The sequence below is a fragment of the Myotis yumanensis genome, unplaced genomic scaffold, assembly GCF_028538775.1.
Source record: "Myotis yumanensis isolate MYYU_CA2020_CCGP unplaced genomic scaffold, mMyoYum1.0.hap1 SCAF_23, whole genome shotgun sequence".
NCBI lineage: Eukaryota > Metazoa > Chordata > Mammalia > Chiroptera > Vespertilionidae > Myotis > Myotis yumanensis.
The window spans coordinates 625705-645078 of NW_027223774.1; the positions used below are offsets into that span (position 1 = coordinate 625705).

At 47.4% G+C, this 19374-nt stretch overlaps 1 protein-coding gene and 1 pseudogene across 3 annotated transcripts in view; one reads left to right on the top strand and one right to left on the bottom strand.

The window, feature by feature from the left end:
- Positions 1 to 11548, top strand: part of LOC138999430 (zinc finger protein 551-like) — a 28118-nt gene extending 16570 nt beyond the window's left edge. For 2 of the 3 annotated variants that reach the window (XM_070401517.1, XM_070401515.1), the window contains exons 2-3: positions 4949 to 5072; positions 6608 to 11548. In XM_070401517.1, coding sequence (XP_070257618.1) covers positions 4952 to 5072; positions 6608 to 8511 — 2025 coding nt within the window. In that variant the 5' untranslated portion in view covers positions 4949 to 4951 and the 3' untranslated portion in view covers positions 8512 to 11548. Of the gene's footprint in view, positions 1 to 671; positions 700 to 4948; positions 5073 to 6607 lie in introns of those variants that run through there. The other variant, XM_070401516.1, reaches the window with a different exon arrangement.
- A 4749-nt stretch (positions 11549 to 16297) lies between these two features.
- LOC139000192 (F-box only protein 31 pseudogene) lies at positions 16298 to 17851 on the bottom strand (annotated as a pseudogene).
- Positions 17852 to 19374: the final 1523 nt, after the last annotated feature.

Below are 19374 nucleotides of genomic sequence, written 5' to 3' on the forward strand. Positions count from 1 at the left end.
TCCGGGCGCCGGGGCCGGGGGTGGTGTGAGCAGCAGAGGGGCCTTGAGCCCCGAGGACGGCGGGCATCACCCCCCCGGGGCGGGGCCAGGGCCCTGAGCAGCCGGAGCCCCTGGGTCCTGGGGTGGGTGCCCGGCCCTCAGCCCTTTAGTTCCCGCCGGTTCCTGCGGGCGCAGAGCCGCTGGGGGACGGGGCTGTGGGGCTCCTGTCAGGGCCTCACTGTCTGGTGGCCTCTGAGGTCGTGGGGTCCTGGGCTGTCGGCCCCTCTTCTCGGGGGACCTTGGACCTGGGGACCTTGAAGGGACACCAAGCCCAGAATCCTAGGCCCAGGTCAAGGGTCAGATGAGTGGCAGCTGATCTTGGCAGCCAGTGGAATTGTGTGTGACAGGTCCTTCCGCGCATGGGCTCCAGAATGTGCAAAGGCTTGGAGTGCAGACTAAGCTGATTCAGGGACGAGCAGGGGTCCATTTTTAAAAAAAGTAGGAACTGGAAACAGTGGGACAGGAACCAAGTGCAGAGGAGCTTTGTGGCCACTTGGGTTTCTGTTCTGCTGGCGATGGCGTCATTGGGGTCATGGGAGCAGCAGAGCAGGTGACCTGTCCCAGGTCTCATTAGACTCCCAGTGGCTGCAGCCTGATGCACAGGATGGGTGTGAGGACGGTGGTAGGAGGCCCAGGACGGAAGCTGCTGTGATAGTGCTGGTGAGAGTGAGGGGACCTGGAGCACAGTGGTGGTTGTGGGTGTGGATGAAGCAGTTGCATATGGATCAGGGTAGAGCTGTGGCCCCTGGATTTTCTTATTTTGAGGATCGTAGAGAGAGGTAAGAATCAGAGATGATGTGAAGGTTTGGATTTAGTACCTGAAGGTATGAAAGCACCATCAACTGAGATGGAGAAAGTCATAGTCGGAAAAGTAGTGTTCATGAGGAACATAAAATCTTTTACTTTTTCTTTTAGTGTATGAGATATTTCAGAGACCAGTTCATGACCATCTGGGACTCTGAGGAGTAGTTCAAGATGACGACTACTTAAAAAAATAGTAAAGAGTATGGACCATGGAGGAGCTGTGGATCACCTTTTTTTAAAATTATTATTGGAGGTGGAAGAGTAATTCAAAGAAGGTGAAACTGTGGCTGGTGCTTATTTACTTCTCAAACGCTCACCAGGATTTCTTGTGACCATTTGTGTGGCCTGGTGTGTTGCATTCGGTTTGTTTGATTTGCTCATGGACAAGAGGGGACATCTGTGAGACTCACTGGGCATGGGGTAGAGGGCCATAGGCTGTGCGTGTTGAGTCCTGAAGCCTATGAATGTAGCAGGGACATCAAGTGCAGCACCAGTAGAGGTGGGCTCTGGATAACAGATCTGATGTGGTTCTCAATAGGTGAGGTTGAAGGAAAAAACAAGTTGAGAGGGAGGCCTTCATAACAGAGCTGAAGGCTGTGCCTTGGGTGTGGGCAATGAGAGTCGGGTTATTACATGATACTGTTTGAACTTGCCATGCAGTCTCTGGAACACACATGCTGAGTAATGACTAAGACCAAGAAGATGTCTATGGGAGCTGGGGCTACGGGAGTGCAGGTGTGAGAGAGGTGTCGAGAAGGAGTGATGTGCTCTTGGAGAGGGGGAGTGAATTCATGGCCACAGATCCCTGAAATTGCCATAGAAGTAATGAAGGTTGAGTCCATTTCTGGTGATAACTGAATGATAACTACATGGGCAATTTTAAGGTAATTCCTGAAAAGACGGGTGTCGTGGTGCTATATGCCAGTTCCAGAATTTAGGTGTCATATAGGTGCACACCTGCCTGTGGTTGTTGGGCTGATACAGTGATCAATAGGAATGAGATAGCAGACATCAGTGTCACTTGGGCTTGAATATCTCTACTGACTTGGGGAAGGGAGAAGGGTAAGAGGGAAATACGTTACAGAAGAAGTGAGTTAGAATGTTGAAAAGAAGGTGATTAGAAAACATCCCCTCCTCTCCATGGCCTGTATGTATTGCCTTTGAAGTTGTGACTTTGGGAATGAAGCAGTATGAGAGAAGTGGGATAGGAAGAATAATGTGGAGCAGGTAGCGCCAAGTGTTGACCTCAGCACCCTAGGACTGGAATCAAACGGGTGACGAGTGATGCCATGTTTTTCGGGGTCTTGGAGGGAGAATTTGTTGGACAAGAAGGATATTGCCCAACAGGACCAGTGTCAAATCACTCACATCTCTCTTTATGGCCAACATTTATCTGTCCCCTGTGTTGGTGACACCCATTGTGTTGACCCTAAATTTGAGGCCCTGAGGACAGGTATAACCAATCTGGGCATCTGCTCTATTGCTGTGGGAAGACATAAAATCAGTAGAAATATAAGGAAAGAGTGACTTTGGTGGATGCAAGGTCTGCTATTTTCTTTTCTTTTTTTTTTTTTTTAATTAAATCTTTATTGTTCAGATTATTACAGTGTTCCTCTTTTTTCTCCCAATAGCTCCCCTCCACCCGGTTCCCACCCCACCCTCTGCCCTTCACTCCCCCTCTACCCGCCACCTTCCTCATCCATAGGTGTACGATTTTTGTCCAGTCTCTTCCCGCATCCCCTACACCCCTTTCCCCCCCGAGAATACTCAGTCCACTCCCTTTCTATGCCCCTGACTCTATTATATTCACCAGTTTATTCTGTTCATCAGATTACTTATTCACTTGATTCTTAGATTCACTTGTTGATAGATGCATGTTTGTTGTTCATAATTTGTATCTTTACCTTTTTCTTCTTCTTCCTCTTCTTAAAGGATACCTTTCAGCATTTCATATAATACTGGTTTGGTGGTGATGAACTCCTTTAGCTTTTTCTTATCTGTGAAGCTCTTTCTCTGACCTTCAATTCTGAATGATAGCTTTGCTAGGTAAAGTAATCTTGGTTCTAGGTTCTTGGTATTTATCGCTTTGAATATTTCTTGCCACTCCCTTCTGGCCTGCATAGTTTCTGTTGAGAAATCAGCTGACAGTCATATGGGTACTTCCTTGTAGGTAACTGACTGTTTTTCTCTTGCTGCTTTTAAGATTCTCTCTTTGTCTTTTGCTCTTGGCATTTTAATTATGATGTGTCTTGGTGTGGTCCTCTTTGGATTTTTTTTGTTTGGGGTTCTCCACGCTTCCTGGACTTGTAAGTATTTCTTTCACCAGGTAGGGGAAGTTTTCTATCATTATTTCTTCCAATAGGTTTTCAATATCTTGCTCTCTTTCTTCTTCTGGCACCGTCATAATTTGGATGTTGGTACGCTTGAAGTTGTCCCAGAGGCTCCTTACACTATCTTCATATTTTTGGATTCTTTTTTCTTTTTGTTTTTCCGGTTGGGTTTTTTTTGCTTCTTCGTATTTCACATCTTTGAGTTGATTCTTGCTATCCTCTAGTCTGCTGTTGGAACTCTGTGTAATATTCTTTATTTCAGTCAGTGTATGCTTAATTTCTAGTTGGTCCTTTTTCATAACCTCGAAGGTCTCACTAGATTTATTGAGGGTCTCAGTAAATTTATCGGCAGTTTCTAGAAAATTTTTGAAAAACCTTAAAAGTGTGGTTTTGAACTCTAAATCGAGTAGTTTGCTTTCCTCCATTTCTGTCTTTTGTGACTTGTTTCTTTGTCTCCGCATTTTTTATGCTTCCCTGTGTTGATAGAGTGGCTTTCTGTGTTAGGTGTCCTATAGGGCCCTGTGGCTCAGCCTCCCCAATTACCTGAGGTGGACACTCTTAGTGCACCCCCTTGTGGCCTTTGTGCACAGTCTTGTTGTAGTTAAGCCTTGATTGTTATAGGTATCACTGGGAGGAATTGGCCTCCAGGCCAATTGGATGTGAGAATCAGCTGTGTCTGCAGTGGGAGAACTTCTGAGCTGGAGACACCCTTATGGGGCAAGACTTGCTTCAGTGGGGCTTTGGTGCTCACTGAGTCTGCTTGCCGAGTATGTCCCTTATGGATCTGAGGAGTTGCAATCTCTTTCTTTCTCTTTCTCTCTCTCTCTCTCTTTCTTTTCTTTCTTTATTAGGAGTTGTAATCTGGATGATCCCACTCTGACCACTAGGTACACTGGCTCTTGAATCTCTAAGGAGATGCTAATTTAGCCTCTGCCTGAGGCTACCCAGCAGGAGCTATGGAGAGATCTGCAGATTCCTCTTCTTTGGGGTTTGGAGGTAGGTGCCCAGATGCCCAGCTGTGAAGCAGTGCAAGCTGCTGTGGGGCCTTGGGCCTTCTTTTGGATGTTTTGGGTCTCTCTGACCCAGGAGCAGTTTGTTAGGTAATTTTCAGATTGCAAAGGGCTAGGCCTTTAATATGCAAAAGTCTCTGCGCACACCTTGGGTGGGCTGGGGGTCTCAGGGGATCATCAGAGCGAAGCAAGCAGCTATGGCTGCTCCTCAGCCCTGTCCTAAGAGGCCCCAGGTCTCAGTGTCCCGTGGTAATCACTGCAAGCACTTCTGAGAGAAAGCCGCCCTCGAGTTCTGACCGATGCCAGACAGTCCAGTTTCTCCCCATATGAGTCTGGGTCCCCAGAGACTCACCCGGAACTGGAGTTCAGAGCTTGAGACTCCCTCCCGATTGAAAAAGACAACCGTGTCCTCAGTTGCCAGCCCTTTCCACGTGCGCCTCCTTACCTCTGCACTTTACTTCTGTACCTCCTCTGAGTCTCAGTGTGCTTTTCTCTGTTCTTCTAGTTGTAGAATTTCCACTCAGCTAGCCTTCCTGTGGTTCTGGATGATGTCTATTTTGTCTTTTAGTTGTATTTTTGAAGTGGTTGTGGGAGGCAGCAATTTCTGGTGTTTACCTATGCCGCCATCTTGGTTTCTCCTCAAGGCCTGCTATTTTCTGTGATGTGGGAGGAGGGAGCGGATGGATGTGGAGAGTAGGAAGTATGATGAAAGTAAAAGCCTAGGAGAGAAGTTGATCATGGACTGAACTGTCCCCATTATGACAGGATATGGACTTTGAGGACGTGGCCATTGCCTTCTCTCAGGAGGAGTGGGGGCTCCTTGATGAGGCTCAGAGACTTCTGTACTGCGATGTGATGCTGGAAGTGTTTGCTCTCCTCTCATCTGCAGGTAAGACCTTCACATTGTCTCAGGGTCGTGAGGTGATGCCCTTTCTTCCTTTATTCTCAAAACATAGCTTTCTCTCTCCCTCAGCCAGACCACGGGCACTGCTCGTTTCCGCCACTGTCTTGTCAGATGTGCTGTGGCTGCCGGTGCTGAGCTGTGTGGAGAGCCCTGAGGAATGGACTCCATGAACATCCCTGAACACCCATTGCCTCAAAAAATGCAGAAAGTGTATGGAAATTTGGAGTCTTAGAGGCAGTTAATGGGTCCCATCTTCCTCTTTCCCTCCCTGGGAGGGTGACAATACCCACATTTATTCCCTTCTTTCCCCTTCCTCTAGGGAAAGGTGCTTTATGACAGCCTGTGCCAGGTTATGTTCTTCACTTACATGAACCTTGGGCTACTCTTGTAAGACGCTTCTCCAATTCTTCTTTGTAATAGTACCTTAGCTGAGTAGTATTGTGGGCCAAATTGCTCTGGGCCAGAGCTGGCTGCTCTCCTCCATTGTCTTTCATTAATATTTGGAATAGTTAGGATTTATGCATCGGTAGAGTAGAAGACCAGGGAGAAACTTGGTTTCCTCACAGGGTGACATGCAAGAGGTTCTCAGAGGAGGTCTGGCCTTGCTGAGAGACAGCTGGGGGGAAGGTATCAGATAATGGTGGTAGTCAGATGATAACAGGAACCAGCTAATATCCAACAGGGTTTAGGGGCAGGTGCCACTTGCTAACCCCCATTTCTACCTTCTCTTTCCCGTACTTGACCCTTTGCTGACTTGCATTTCATCTGTGACTTCCTGGCTTTTGGCACCTTCACCTTTGTTACCTTTTTGCCTCACCGGCCCACCTTTCCCTCAGCTCTGCTCACTGTGCAGTATTCTCCTACATGGACCTGCACATGTGTTATGAGGTGTACATACATGCTTAAGTAGTCCTCAAAGACCTGCTACTTGCTTATTGAATTTTACTTGGAAGAAGACATAACCATCCTTCTGCACAGCTTGCCCCTGTCATCAGCAGACCAGCCCTGCTCAGCACTGTTAGCAGAGGCCTGAGCTGTAAATGCATCTTCTCTTCCACCTGGTCCTTGCCATGTGTGTGTCATGATTCTGTTTGAGGTCTTCCCTGTTTTGTGACCTTCAGAGGCCCAGACCTTCCCAGCAGCTTTTTTTTTTTTTTTTTAAATATATTTTATTGATTTTTCACAGAGAGGAAAGGAGAGAGATAGAGAGTTAGAAACATCGATGAGAGAGAAACATCGATCAGCTGCCTCCTGCACATCTTCCACTGGAGATGTGCCCGCAACCCAGGTACATGCCCCTGACCGGAATCGAACCTGGGACCCTTCAGTCCGCAGGCCGACGCTCTATCCACTGAGCCAAACCGGTTTCGGCCCCAGCAGCTTCTTATATCCTTTCTGCACATTTCTTATTTTCTGACAATTGCATAGAACCCATGTATTATGTGCAAAACACGTTAGCAATGGAACTTCCCCTGTCACCACAGTCAACATTCAGTTTCTGCTCATTTCTCTCTTTTCAGGTTGCTGGCATAAAACAGATGATGAGGAGGCCTGTTCTGAGCAGAGTGTTTGTGTACAAGAAGAGTCACAGGTCAGGGCTTCCGAGACAGAGCCAGCAACACAGAGGACTCATCTGTGTAAGCGGTGTTTCTGTGTGTTCAAAGATATTTTGCACCTGACTGAGTCACAAGCAGCAGACTTTGAGCAGAAAGCCTTCTTCAGTGACGCATGTGTGAGAGACTTCTGTTTCAGTGCAAACTCACACCTGCAACAGAGGGATGGCCCTGGAGAGAAGCCCTGGAGAGAAGCTGTGGACAGGGCCTCGTTTATGACCGGGAGCAGCTTCTCATCTTGGGTGCTTTCAACCAATAGAAAGGATGGCAATGTCTTCCCAGACATCTCAGAGCTTCTGCAGCACCAGGCCCCTCTCAACACTGAGGAGCCACACAATGGCAGTGAGATTTCACAGGAATTTGTCAGTGGAAAAAGTCTTCAGCAGACTTGCAGCTGTGATATATTTGGCAGCGAAAACCAGAAAGCTGTTCAGCATCAGGGTGCCTGCTCTGGAGAAGTGAAATATGAGTGTGACAACTGTGGGAGAGTTTTTAGACAAATTTTTCACCTCATTCGACATGGAGAAATTCACACTAGAGGAAAGCTCTATCAGTGTAATGACTGTGGGATATCTTTTAGGAGGAATAGTACTCTCCTTAACCACAAGAGAGTTCACACGGGAGAAAAGCCATATCATTGTAGTGACTGTGGAAAATCCTTCAGGCCAACGGCTGAACTCACTGGACACCCTAGTGTTCACACTGTGGAAAAACCCTATAAGTGTCCAGATTGTGGGAAATCTTTTTTGAGACATAGTACTCTCCTTATCCACAAGAGAGTTCACACTGGGGAAAAGCCATATGAGTGTACTGATTGTGGGAAGTCCTTCAACAGAAGCTGTTACCTCTCTGAACACAAGAGAATTCACAGTGGTGAAAAACCTTTTGAATGTAGTGATTGTGGGATGTTGTTTAGACAAAAGACAACCCTCATTCAACACTACAGAATTCATACTGGAGAAAAACCATATGAGTGTAGTGAATGTGGAAAGTCCTACAGGAAAAGGTCTCTCCTCACTGAACACCACCGTGTTCACACTGGAGAAAAACCCTACGAGTGTACTGATTGTGATAAATCTTTCAGGAGCTATAATGGGCTTGTTAACCACAAGAGAGTTCACACTGGAGAAAAGCCATTTCAGTGTAGTGATTGTGGAAAGTCCTTTGGGCAAAGGTCTCAACTCACTGAGCACCACCGTGTTCACACTGGAGAAAAACCCTATGAGTGTGCTGATTGTGGTAAAAATTTCAGGAGCTATAATCGGCTCTATATCCACAAGAGAGTTCACACTGGAGAAAAACCCTATATGTGTACTGATTGTGGGAAATCTTTTAGGAGAAAACCTACACTCCTTGACCACAAGAGAATTCACACTGGAGAAAAGCCACATGAGTGTACTGATTGTGGAAAGTCCTTCAGATTAAGCTTACACCTCTCTGAACACAAGAGAATTCACAGTGGTGAAAAACCTTTTGAATGTAGTGATTGTGGGAAGTTGTTTAGACTAAAGGGGAACCTCATTCAACACCACAGAGTTCATACCGGAGAGAAGCCCTATCAGTGTAGTGAGTGTGGAAAGTCCTTTAAACAACGATGTTTGCTAACAGACCACCAGAGAAGTCACACTGGAGAAAAGCCGTATGAGTGTAGTTATTGTGAAAAGTCCTTTAGACTAAGACGTTCGCTCATGGAGCACCACAGAAGTCACACTGGAGAAAGGCCTCATGAGTGTAGTAAATGTGGGAAATGTTTTAGCAGAAAACGTAGCCTTGTTAGGCATCTGAGCGTTCACATTGGAGCAAAGCCTTAAATGTGCAGGGGACCTTTTACCTTTCTCACGCTACAACACTGCAGGAGACTTAAATCCATTTGCCTGAATAGAAACCCTTTTATCTGAACATACACGGTGGGAAATTCCCCATAAGTTTGAGGTACAAGTGATGCCTGAAGGAGCTGCACTGCACTTGTTAACTTGCCGAGCACTCCTACCTCATTGATGTCACTGTGAGTATTTGTGGCTGAAGTGACCTCCTCTACCACCTGGCTCACCTGAACAGTGAGCACCTGTCACCACCCCTGTGCGCTCAGGGAAAAGGAATTCTGTGTTCTCCCTTGTGCTTTAGTGAATTATGAACACTCTGAGCTCTTGGCAGGATCCTCGTTCCTTACTCTCTGACTAGGAAATGCACCTGACCCAGGGTTTGCAGAGGCCCCATCCTCAGCTAAGAAGTGCTACACAGGGGTCCTCAAACTACGGCCTGCGGGCCACATGCGGCCCGCCAAAAACATTTATCCCGCCCGCCGGGTGTCTTTTCTGCCGCTGCCTGTCCTGCTTAGCAGCCGACTCATCCCGGGCCCTCAGTGCGCATGTGTGGAATGTCTGAGGGACAGTGAACTGGCCCCCTGTTTAAAAAGTTTGAGGACCTCAGTGCTACCACTTTCAGGGACATTGTGGCTGTCACCTTCTGCTGTGAGGAATTGTTGCAAACTGGTTGGTGCACACTGCTCTGGTATGTGGTGTTTTTGTGATTGTGATTTTGCTTTTTTACCTTTAATTATGTGGATTCTAGTAACTGTCTGCATTGATTTTAAAGCACAATTGCGATCTGTCAGCATGTAGAGTTAACCTGTGGGGGGGGGATCTCAAACATTCTGTGCTTCATAAAGGATAGCTGGATGGCAGAAAAGCCATTTCTGTCCAATCTTCTTTGCATTACTGCCCAAGGCCTTGAAATAAAGACCACATGACTTTGTGGATGTATTTTGCAGGTTTCCGCTGGTGCGGGAAGGGAGTTCCTAGTTCCCCATGATACAGCCTGATGTGGAGAAATTGTCTTTCTCTCTCTCTCTCATCCCCATTCCACTCTCTCTAAAAAAAAAGGCTATTCACTCTTCTTCACTGAGCATGGACCACTTCCTGCACAGCCCACCTTCCCTTATGGTTTCCTTCCTTTGCCCGGGATGTTCCCCCTGCAGCTGGGCACGCTGTGTCCTGCCCAGGAGCTGGCAGAGAGGAGCCCAAGGCAGGTCCCTGGGAGGGATTGGGGTTCTGTGTCCGCCTGAGAGGAGCTTCCAAGGCTCTGCTGTCTCCATCCAGAGTCTCTCCAGCCTGCTCTCCCCATCCCCAGGTCCCTGGCCCGCTGCGTCTGAATCTACTTTATCTGGGAGAAGCCCCCTGATGCTTTGGGACCCAAATCAGTTCCCCTTAGGAAAAGTCTGCCTCTGGCAAGCTCACATACACCCGTGAGGCCCACTGGTGTTCTTTGAATCTAATTCTGCATTTTGGGGTAATTTTCTACTTTGATTTTATTAAAAATAAAGCACACACTATCCTCCCTCACTTACCTGCAGTCCTGGAGGTCGCACAGGCTTTCCAGGAATTGGTTCTGTGCATTTTCAATGCTGAGAACATTCTGTAATACAAGCGTTCCCAGCAGGAGAGGGTTGTTTTCAACATGATACCACACTGGGGAGGGGGCGGGGGGCGTGCATTCTGGTTGGTGTGCCCACCTCGCTCATTCTGGCCTGTGCTGAGCAGACCCCTTCCCTGTAGTGAGATGAGGGACCCTGGGCTCTGGGGGACAGTGGGCTTCTGGGGTGTGTTCCTGATGGAGCAGAGAGGTTGGGGCTTTGGACAGGGTTGTTGGGGTGTTATCTGTGAGCAGATGGGGCAGGTCCGTGAGTGGGAGGCTGAGGGGAGGCGCTAGTTATGAGAACCTGAATCAGGCTGGATGGAGGGCCCACAGCAAAGGGCGGGCACAGCTCAGACCTGTAAGGACCAAGGGTGTGGACACTGTTCACCTCGACTGTTTCAGAGTCTGGAGGTACAGAGTCCCCTGCCGTTGGGACCTGGTGTTGTAATGAAGGACAGCCCACAAACAAGGGGACAGGTAGCTGTGAGAGGAGCTCAGGGTAAAGTGAGGCCAGGAGTGGTCAGTGGGGTCTCCCTAAGGAAGTCTGGGAAGGGGCGACAGGCTCGAGATAGCAGCCTGTGGGGAGCCTGACCTGAGCATTTGGGAGGTCACCTTGGCTGGTTTGGACAACCAGGATCAGAAAGTGGGTCATGGCTGGGCGGTGGGCTCTGTGAAAGGACTTGACCTTCCCCTCAGGAGGCCTCACAGTTTGCCTTGAGCCCCAGGCTGCCTTTGCAAGAGCTGATGTGGGGAACCTTCAGCAAAATCACTGCCCAGAGGGAAACTGACAGTACTGACTGCAAATAAAAAGCCCAGTGGTTTCAACATTTTTGCTTATTTATGATTAAATGTGCATCTGTAGGGTGCTTTAGTATACTCACCACAAGGAAAATGACAAATAGAGAAATTTACAAGGAGGCAGTAATGATGGTAAACTTTCACAGAACTTCAAAAATCTTGCTGGCACTAGCTGGTTTGGCTCAGTGGATAGAGCCTCAGCCTGCATACTGACGGGTCCTGGGTTTGATTCTGCTCAAGGGCACATGACTGGGTTGTGGCTCAATTCCCTGTTGGGGACATGCATGAGGCAACCAGTCAATGATTCTCTCTCATCATTGATCTTTTTTTTTTTTTTTTAAAATCTTTATTGTTCAGATTATTACAGTTATTCCTCTTTTTTTCCCCCATAGCTAACCTTCACCCGGTACCCCACCCCACCCTCTGCCCTTACCCCTGTCACCCACTGTTCTCATCCATAGATGTACCATTTTTGTCCAGTCTCTTCCCACACCCCCCACACCCTCCCCCCCCCCCCCCCCCCCCCCGAGAATACTCAGTCCACTCCCTTTCTATGCCCCTGATTTTATTATATTCACCGGTTTATTCTGTTCATCAGATTATTTATTCACTTGATTTTTAGATTCACTTGTTGATAGATGTGTATTTGTTGTTCATAATTTGTATCTTTACCTTTTTCTTCTTCTTCCTCTTCTTATAGGATACCTTTCAGCATTTCATATAATACTGGTTTGGTGGTGATGGACTCCTTTAGCTTTTTCTTATCTGTGAAGCTCTTTCTCTGACCTTCAATTCTGAATGATAGCTTTGCTGGATAAAGTAATCTTGGTTGTAGGTTCTTGGCATTCATCACTTTGAATATTTCTTGCCACTCCCTTCTGGCCTACATAGTTACTGTTGAGAAATCAGCTGACAGTCATATGGGTACTTCCTTGTAGGTAACTGACTGTTTTTCTCTTGCTGCTTTTAAGATTCTCTCTTTGTCTTTTGCTCTTGGCATTTTAATTATGATGTGTCTTGTTGTGGTCCTCTTTGGATTCTTTTTGTTTGGGGTTCTCTGCGCTTCCTGGACTTGTAAGTCTATTTCTTTCACCAGGTAGGGGAAGTTTCCTGTCATTATTTCTTCCAATAGGTTTTCAATATCTTGCTCTCTCTGTTCTTCTGGCATCTCCATAATTCAGATGTTGGTATGCTTGAAGTTGCCCCAGAGGCTCCTTACACTATCTTCATATTTTTGGATTCTTTTTTTCTTTTTTGCTTTTCCAGTTGGGTGTTTTTTTACGTCTTGGTACTTCAAATCTTTGACTTGATTCTTGCGATCCTCTAGTCTGCTGTTGGAACTCTGCATAATATCCTTTATTTCAGTCAGTGTATGTTTAATTTCTAGTTGGTCCTTTTTTCATAACCTCAAGGGTCTCACTAGATTTATTGAGGGTCTCACTAATTTTATCGGCGGTTTCTAGAAAATTCTTGAAAAACCTTAAAAGTGTGGTTTTGAACTCTATATTCAGTATTTGCTTTCCTCCATTTCTGTCATTTGTGACTTGTTTCTTTGTCTCTGCATTTTTTAGGCTTCCCTGTGTTGATAGAGTGGCTTTCTGTGTTAGGTGTCCTATAGGGCCCTGTGGCTCAGCCTCCCCAATTACCTGAGGTGGACACTCTTAGTGCACCCCCTTGTGGGCTTCGTGCACAGTCTTGTTGTAGTTAAGCCTTGATTGTTGTAGGTATCACTGGGAGGAATTGACCTCCAGGCCAATTGGATGTGAGAATCAGCTGTGTCTGCAGTGGGAGAACTTCTGAGCTGGAGACACCCTTCTGGGGCAAGACTTGCTTCAGTGGGGCTTTGGTGCTCACTGAGGCTGTCCCCTGAGTGTGTCCCTTATGAATCTGAGGAGTTGTAATTGGATGGTCCCACTCTGAGCACTGGGTACACCGGCTCTTGGATCTCTAAGGAGGTGCTAATTTAGCCTCTGCCTGAGACTACCCAGCAGGAGCTATGGAAAGATTCCTCTTCTTTGTTTGGGGTTTTGAGGTGCCCAGATGAGGCCCAGCTGTGAAGCAATGCAAGGTGCTGTGGGGCCTTGGACCTTCTTTTGGAAGTTCTGGGTCTCTGATTCAGCTGCAGTTTGTTAGGTAATTTTCAGGTTGCAAAGGGCCAGGCCTTTCCTATGCAAAAGCCTCTGTGCACAGCTTGGGTGGGGCGGGGTCTCAGGGGATCAACAGGGCGGAGCAAGCAGCTGTGGCTGCTCCCAAGTCCTACCCTAAGAGTCCCTGCGTCTCAGTGTCCTGGTGATCGCTGCAAGCACCTCTGAGAGAAAGTCGCCCTCGAGTTCTGCCCGATGCCAGACAGTCGAGTTTCTCCCCATATGAGTCTGGGTCCCCAGAGACTCACCCAGAACTGGAGTTCAGAGCAATCGGGAGCTTGAGACTCCCTCCCGATTGAAAAAGACAGCTGGGTCCTCAGCCTCCAGCCCATTCCACCTGCGCCACGACCTCAGCTGCCTGCCCTTTCCACGTGGGACTCCGTACCTCTGCACTTTACCTCCGCCCCTCCTCTGAGTCTCAGTGTGCTTTTCTCTTTCCTTCTAGTTGTAGAATTTCCACTCAGCCAGCCTTCCTGTGGTTCTGGGTGATGTCCGTTTTGTCTTTTATTTTTGAAGTGGTTGTGGGAAGCAACAATTTCCAGTGTTTACCTATGCCGCCATCTTGGTTTCTCCTCTGATCATTGATCTTTTTATCTCTCCCTCTCTCTTCCTCTCTGAAATCAATAAAAAATATATACATATATATTCTTTTTGTATTTTTTACTTTTATTTATTTTTTTCCCTTTATTGAATAAGATATTACAAATGTGTCCTTATCCCTCCCATGTCCCCTCATCCCCCCAATCCTGCCCTCACCCTCACAGCCTGTTGTCCACATCCATCACTTATGCTTATATGCATGCATAAAAGTCCTTAGGCTGATCTTTTCCCCTCACCCCCACTCTCCCCTGGTTTCCCTCTGAGTTTTGAGCATCTGATTGATGCTTCTCTATCTCCACATCTGTTTTTGTTCATCGGTTCACATTGTTCACCATAATCCACAAATGAATGAGAGCATGTGATACTTTTCTTTCTCTGACTGACTTATTTCACTTAGTATAATGCTCTGCAGCTCCATCCATGCTGTTGCAAATGGTAGGAGTTCCTTCCTTTTTATAGCAGCATAGTATTTCATTGTGTGGATGTGCCAAAGTTTTTTTTGTTTCATTTTTTAAAGTATTACAAAGAGTATTACACATGTCTCTTTTTTCTGCCCCTTGATATTCCCCTGGCCCCCACCTCCCCATGTCCTGTGTCCACTGGTTATTATATGCATGCATACAAGTCCTTCAGTTGATCTCCTACCCCCCCCAACCCTCCCCAGGCTTCCCACTATAGTTTGACATTCTGCTCAATGCTGCTATGCTTCTGGTTCCATTTTTGTTCATCAGTCTATAATGGTCCTTATTATCCATAAATGAGTGAGGTCATGTGGTATTTTTCTTGGCTTCCCAGGGGCCGTCTCACCCTCACAGGGGCTGTCCCAACCTCACAGGGGCTGGCCCAGCCTCACAGTAGCCATCCCAGCCTCTGAGGGGTCATCGCAACCTCAAGCGGACGTCTCAATCTCATAGGGGCCTTCTCAATCTCACCGGGCCGTCCCAACCCCACCGGGGCCGTCCCAATCCTACCAGGCCATTTCAAACTCAACAGGGCCGTTTCAACCTCACTGGGGTTCGAAATTATATTTAAATTATGCATCCAAACAGTTACACATAAAGCATGCTATGAGAGCAAAATATGTAAAGGAATGGGAAATAAAGATATGGAGGAGAATAAAAGAATGAATACACAGGTAGAGAAAATGGAAAGAATAGATCTGAGGTATCTTAGAGTTTTGGGGTTTGTACCTGAATCTGGGCTTTCTGTATTTTTCAACTTGATAAAATTAAATACACACGCACGTGCGCGCGCACACACATGCAGACACACACACACACACACGAATACAGAATGAAAACCAGGCTGCAGCCAGGCCCAGCTGCCACCTGCTGGCTGACATCTATACCACCTCTCTCTGCTGGGGCCCCTGCAGCATGGCCACCACCAGGCAGTTCAGATGCTCCTGCAAGTGGAGCAGAGGAAAGGGACACCCTTCCAGGTGCTCAGACACATCACCCAGCGCGCCTCCTGGGTCCATTCTAAGTGGATGATAGAAATTGTGTGTTAAATAATAATACACATTAGGCAGTGAAAACAGTAATGTAAACAAATAGGCATTTTCTGACTAGAAATAAATTTTGAGGTGTAAGAGGAATATGTTTCATAAATTTTTACAATGAAGCTCATGACTAACCTTTCAAAAACAGGAGTTTTAAGTTTATTATTAAAAATCTTTAATGAACAGTTAAATTACCAGATAGTGAAAGAAACGTGAGCTTGCCAAACAAGGATTTTAGTGTAGAATTTGTCTTTATTTGATAATCTTAAACAAATTACTGTTAAACATTGAAGGAAGAACCTGCCATTGTTCCACATCTGGATGTTGCTGTTTACATTCCTTTGTTGAGCCTATATCTTCATAAGCTTTTTAGCAAGTATATGTCGAACACTTCTGTTTCATGGTCAAAAGAGGATCGGAGGCTATGGATACTGACAACAGATTGGTCTGTTTTATTCTGTCTTTTCCCATGATTATATCTATTGCCTCGTCTTGATTTATAAGCAAAACCTAGACAACCTACAAAAATGTGTTTTGTAGTTTATCTAGTAATAATACAGAAAATATTGCTGTTATTTTTGGTGAAGAAAGTCAATTTTGTACAGTTTATTTCGACGTAAATAAAATGTGAATTTGTTTAAAATAAAATAAAATAGCCCGCAACCTTAGTGCCAAAGCACTAGCTCTGCTTCATGGAGATAATATATCTGTTAGATAAGTTTCCTTAAGGAATGAGCTCTATTGCTATTGTCCATGAATTCAATGTTAATAAATAAACAATATATATTAGCTAGGATGTCTTTATTTTTTTGTGTGTGATTAATCACTATGGTTTAATTATGTTCAATTTGTAACAATGAAATTGGGGGTCACCACAACATGAGGGACTGTATTAAAGGGTCGCAGCATTAGGAAGGTTGAGACCACTAGTCTAAGGTTTATTTTTACCTCAATTGCTGGCTCCTACCTAGCCTGGCCCTGTTCCGGGCTTGGGCAGGAGGCAAACAACTGATGTGTTTCTCTCACATCGATGATTTCTGTCTTTCCCTCTCTCCCCTACTCTCTCTAAACATCAAATATCCTCGGGTGAGGATTCAAAAAACAAACAAAGGTGGGTAACGTGGTCAGAAGGTCAAATCTTCAAAGTGCATGCAAGCTGCTCCTCTCAGGAGGTCCGGACTGAATGTTTGAGAGCATCTCCAGGAAGGCCTGTGGGGATGGTGCCTCCACATTCTGGAAGGTGTTCTGGACTCTGCTGTACAGGATGAAGGATTTGTCCTCCAGCCAGATGAATCCAAAATGGTTTTCATCGAACAGGATGAAGACTCCAGGGCAGGGCCTGGAGTAGACGAAGGTACCATAGAAACACATCCTACAGGTTTGGGGGTAGTTCTGGTCCATTGAGCGCACACCCACAGGCAGAACAAATGGGATAGGCTGCTCCTCCGACTCCCCAACGCTGGGCTGGGCAGGGATCTGCCAGCCACGGCCCTTGCTTTCCTCAGTCCGGCCTTCTTGCTGCTGCTGCTCCTGTGTCACCTGCTTGTCAATCTCCTGGACCACGCGGGAGAGCTCCATGAAGTTGCGGAAGAACTCGCCATCTGGCAGATGGATGCGGTGCATGAGATGGATCTCTAACATCGCGAAGAAGGATCCAGTGATCTTCGTGACCCTGGCATACTTCCCATGGAAGCTGAGCATGGCGATCATTAGGCCGAAGGAAGTGAAATTGACATAAAAGAGGCCTGGCCTGATGAGGTGGTCCGGGTGGCTTGTTGGGAGGTAGAGGCGTCGGTAGGTCAGGCAGTCATACTGCAATCCGTCCTCCACCAACAGCACCAGCCCCTGTTCTGCCCTAAGCCGCGTTGGTGAATCCTTTGGGTGGTCTCTCTTGACCCACTGGATGCTGAACCTGTCCTCCTGAATCTGCATGTGGCGGTGGTGGGACAAGCTGTAGTAGTTGTCCACGTACTCCACCGCCGCTGATTTCCTCTCCGTCAGGCGAATTCTAAACAAGGACTCAAATTGCATTGGGGCATCCACATGGGTGTTAAGGGAAGGGCTGTACGTCCAACCAGTAATGCACAAGCCATCCACCACGACATTCAGCAGTTCTCTATAGCTAGAATCTAGCTGCCACAAACCCAAAGGGTTTCTGTATGGGAACAGCTTCGCATAGACTTCTCGATAAGACATACCGAACCTCTTCATGTCCTGCAAGTTTTCACAAACACCAAACTCCTCCCAGCAGCGCCGCCTCCAGATGCTGTCGCTGTGCAGGATGCGGTGGAATTTGGTGCAGACCTGGGCCAGGTTGGCCAGGTCCTTGCCGGGGAGCGAGGCGAGGATCTCCACCAGCATCTCCACCGGCAGGTCCAGCAGCGAGCAGTGCGGGGGCGGCCTGGGGCTCGCGATTCCTCCACTCCCCGCCCAGCACCATGCTGCTGCCCTGTCCGCCTCGAGGTGCTTTTCTGCCGGGGCCGGTTTGCCCTCGGCCGCTGCCTTCTCAGCTGGGCCCTGGGGCTCCTGAGGACACCGCTTGCCCTCGGCCGCTGCCTTCTCAGCTGGGCGTTGGCGCTTCTGAGGACACTGCTTGCCCTTGGCCTTTGCCGTCTCAGCTGGGCCCTGGAGCTTCTGACAACACAGACATCCCCACGAAGAGCCCAAGCCGCAGAGGCAAGCGCACTCCTCCATGCCACCATGCTGAACAGCCACAGCAGAATGGGCCCCTGCCTCTACTCCCCTCGCTTTTAAGCTGGCTGGGTCCGCCCTAAAGGCCAGCCACGCCCCCCAGGGTCTAGCCACGCCCCCTCAGAGAGGAGCCAATTGTAGGACTTGAAACCCATACCCATTAACAGTCACCTCCCTTTCCCACTGTCCCCTCCCTGCCCTCCAGGTGTAGCCCCAGGCAGTCATACTCTGCTTTCCTTAGGGATAAGCCTGCAGGGAGATGCCTATGGGGGGTGGGGAGGGACATTGCACAGAAATGCAGCAAAAAACCAAAACAAACTCTGATATAGCTACACAATGGAATACTGTACTGTACTGTGGTAAAAAAGATGGAGTTCTTGCCGTTTGCAACAGCATGGATGGAACTGGAGACCATTATGTGTGAGAAATTCCAGGGGAAGTCCATTGTCTCATCACGTGTCTGCATGTATCCGATTGTGGGCTCTCTCCGACCTCACACATAGATGCCAAAGTCTTGTGTTGGGAAGTTCTCTGTCCCGCCACCTAGGAATGAACAAAGCTCAGTTGGAGTCTGAGTCAGAGGTGTTTTCCAAGGAATATGATCGGGAGCTGCTGGCATCTGGATGGCTATTCCTGGAGTCTGAGGAGCTGCTGCTTCCTGCCTTTCCGCCATGTTCTTTCTTTTTGTACTGGGCTGCATATTGGGGCACGCTGTGCTGTATGTTCCTGGATCAGACAGATATGAGGGTACTGACATAGGATCAGGCCTTGGGATATGTTCTCATGGTCCCTCCTCAATATATACTGTGTTCTCTGTTCCCGGAAAACATAGATAGGAAGGTGATAAGGCTGTGCTGTGTGGGGAACAAATTGCGTAAGCATGGCTTCGTAACTTTGTAGTTTTTGCAAATAAATTCCTGTAACTCTTGCAGTCAGCTGCTGCAGTTCAAAGCGAAGGCTGAACTGCAGACAGCTGGCCGGCTTAATAAAGGTTCCTAAATTTAAATTCTGAGTCTGTGGTCTATCTCGCTGAGTCAACCCATAACATTTTTCTTCAGATCCCAGTGAGGAATGGTAACAGTCCTCGTTTGTCTCTGAAGACGCCATCCCAGGAGCCTGTGGCCCCTGCTGTTTACAATAGCCCGCAACCTTAATGCCATCGCACTAAGCTATGCTTTCTGGAGATAATGGATCTGTTAGATAAGCTTTCATAAGGAATGAGCCCTATTGCTATTGGCCGTGAGTTCAGTGTTAATAAATAAAAAGTAGATACTCACTAAGATGTCTTTATTTATTTTTGGTGTGATAAATCACTGTGCTTTGATTATGTTCAATTTGTAACAATGAAATTGGGGGTCACCACCACATGAGGAATTGTATTAAAGGGTCGCAGCATTAGGAAGTTGAGACCACTGGTCCCAGGTTCATTTCGACCTCAATTGCTGGCCCCTACCCAGCCTGGCCCTGCTCCGGGCTTGGGCAGGAGGCAACCGACTGATGTGTTTCTTTCACATCGATGTTTATTT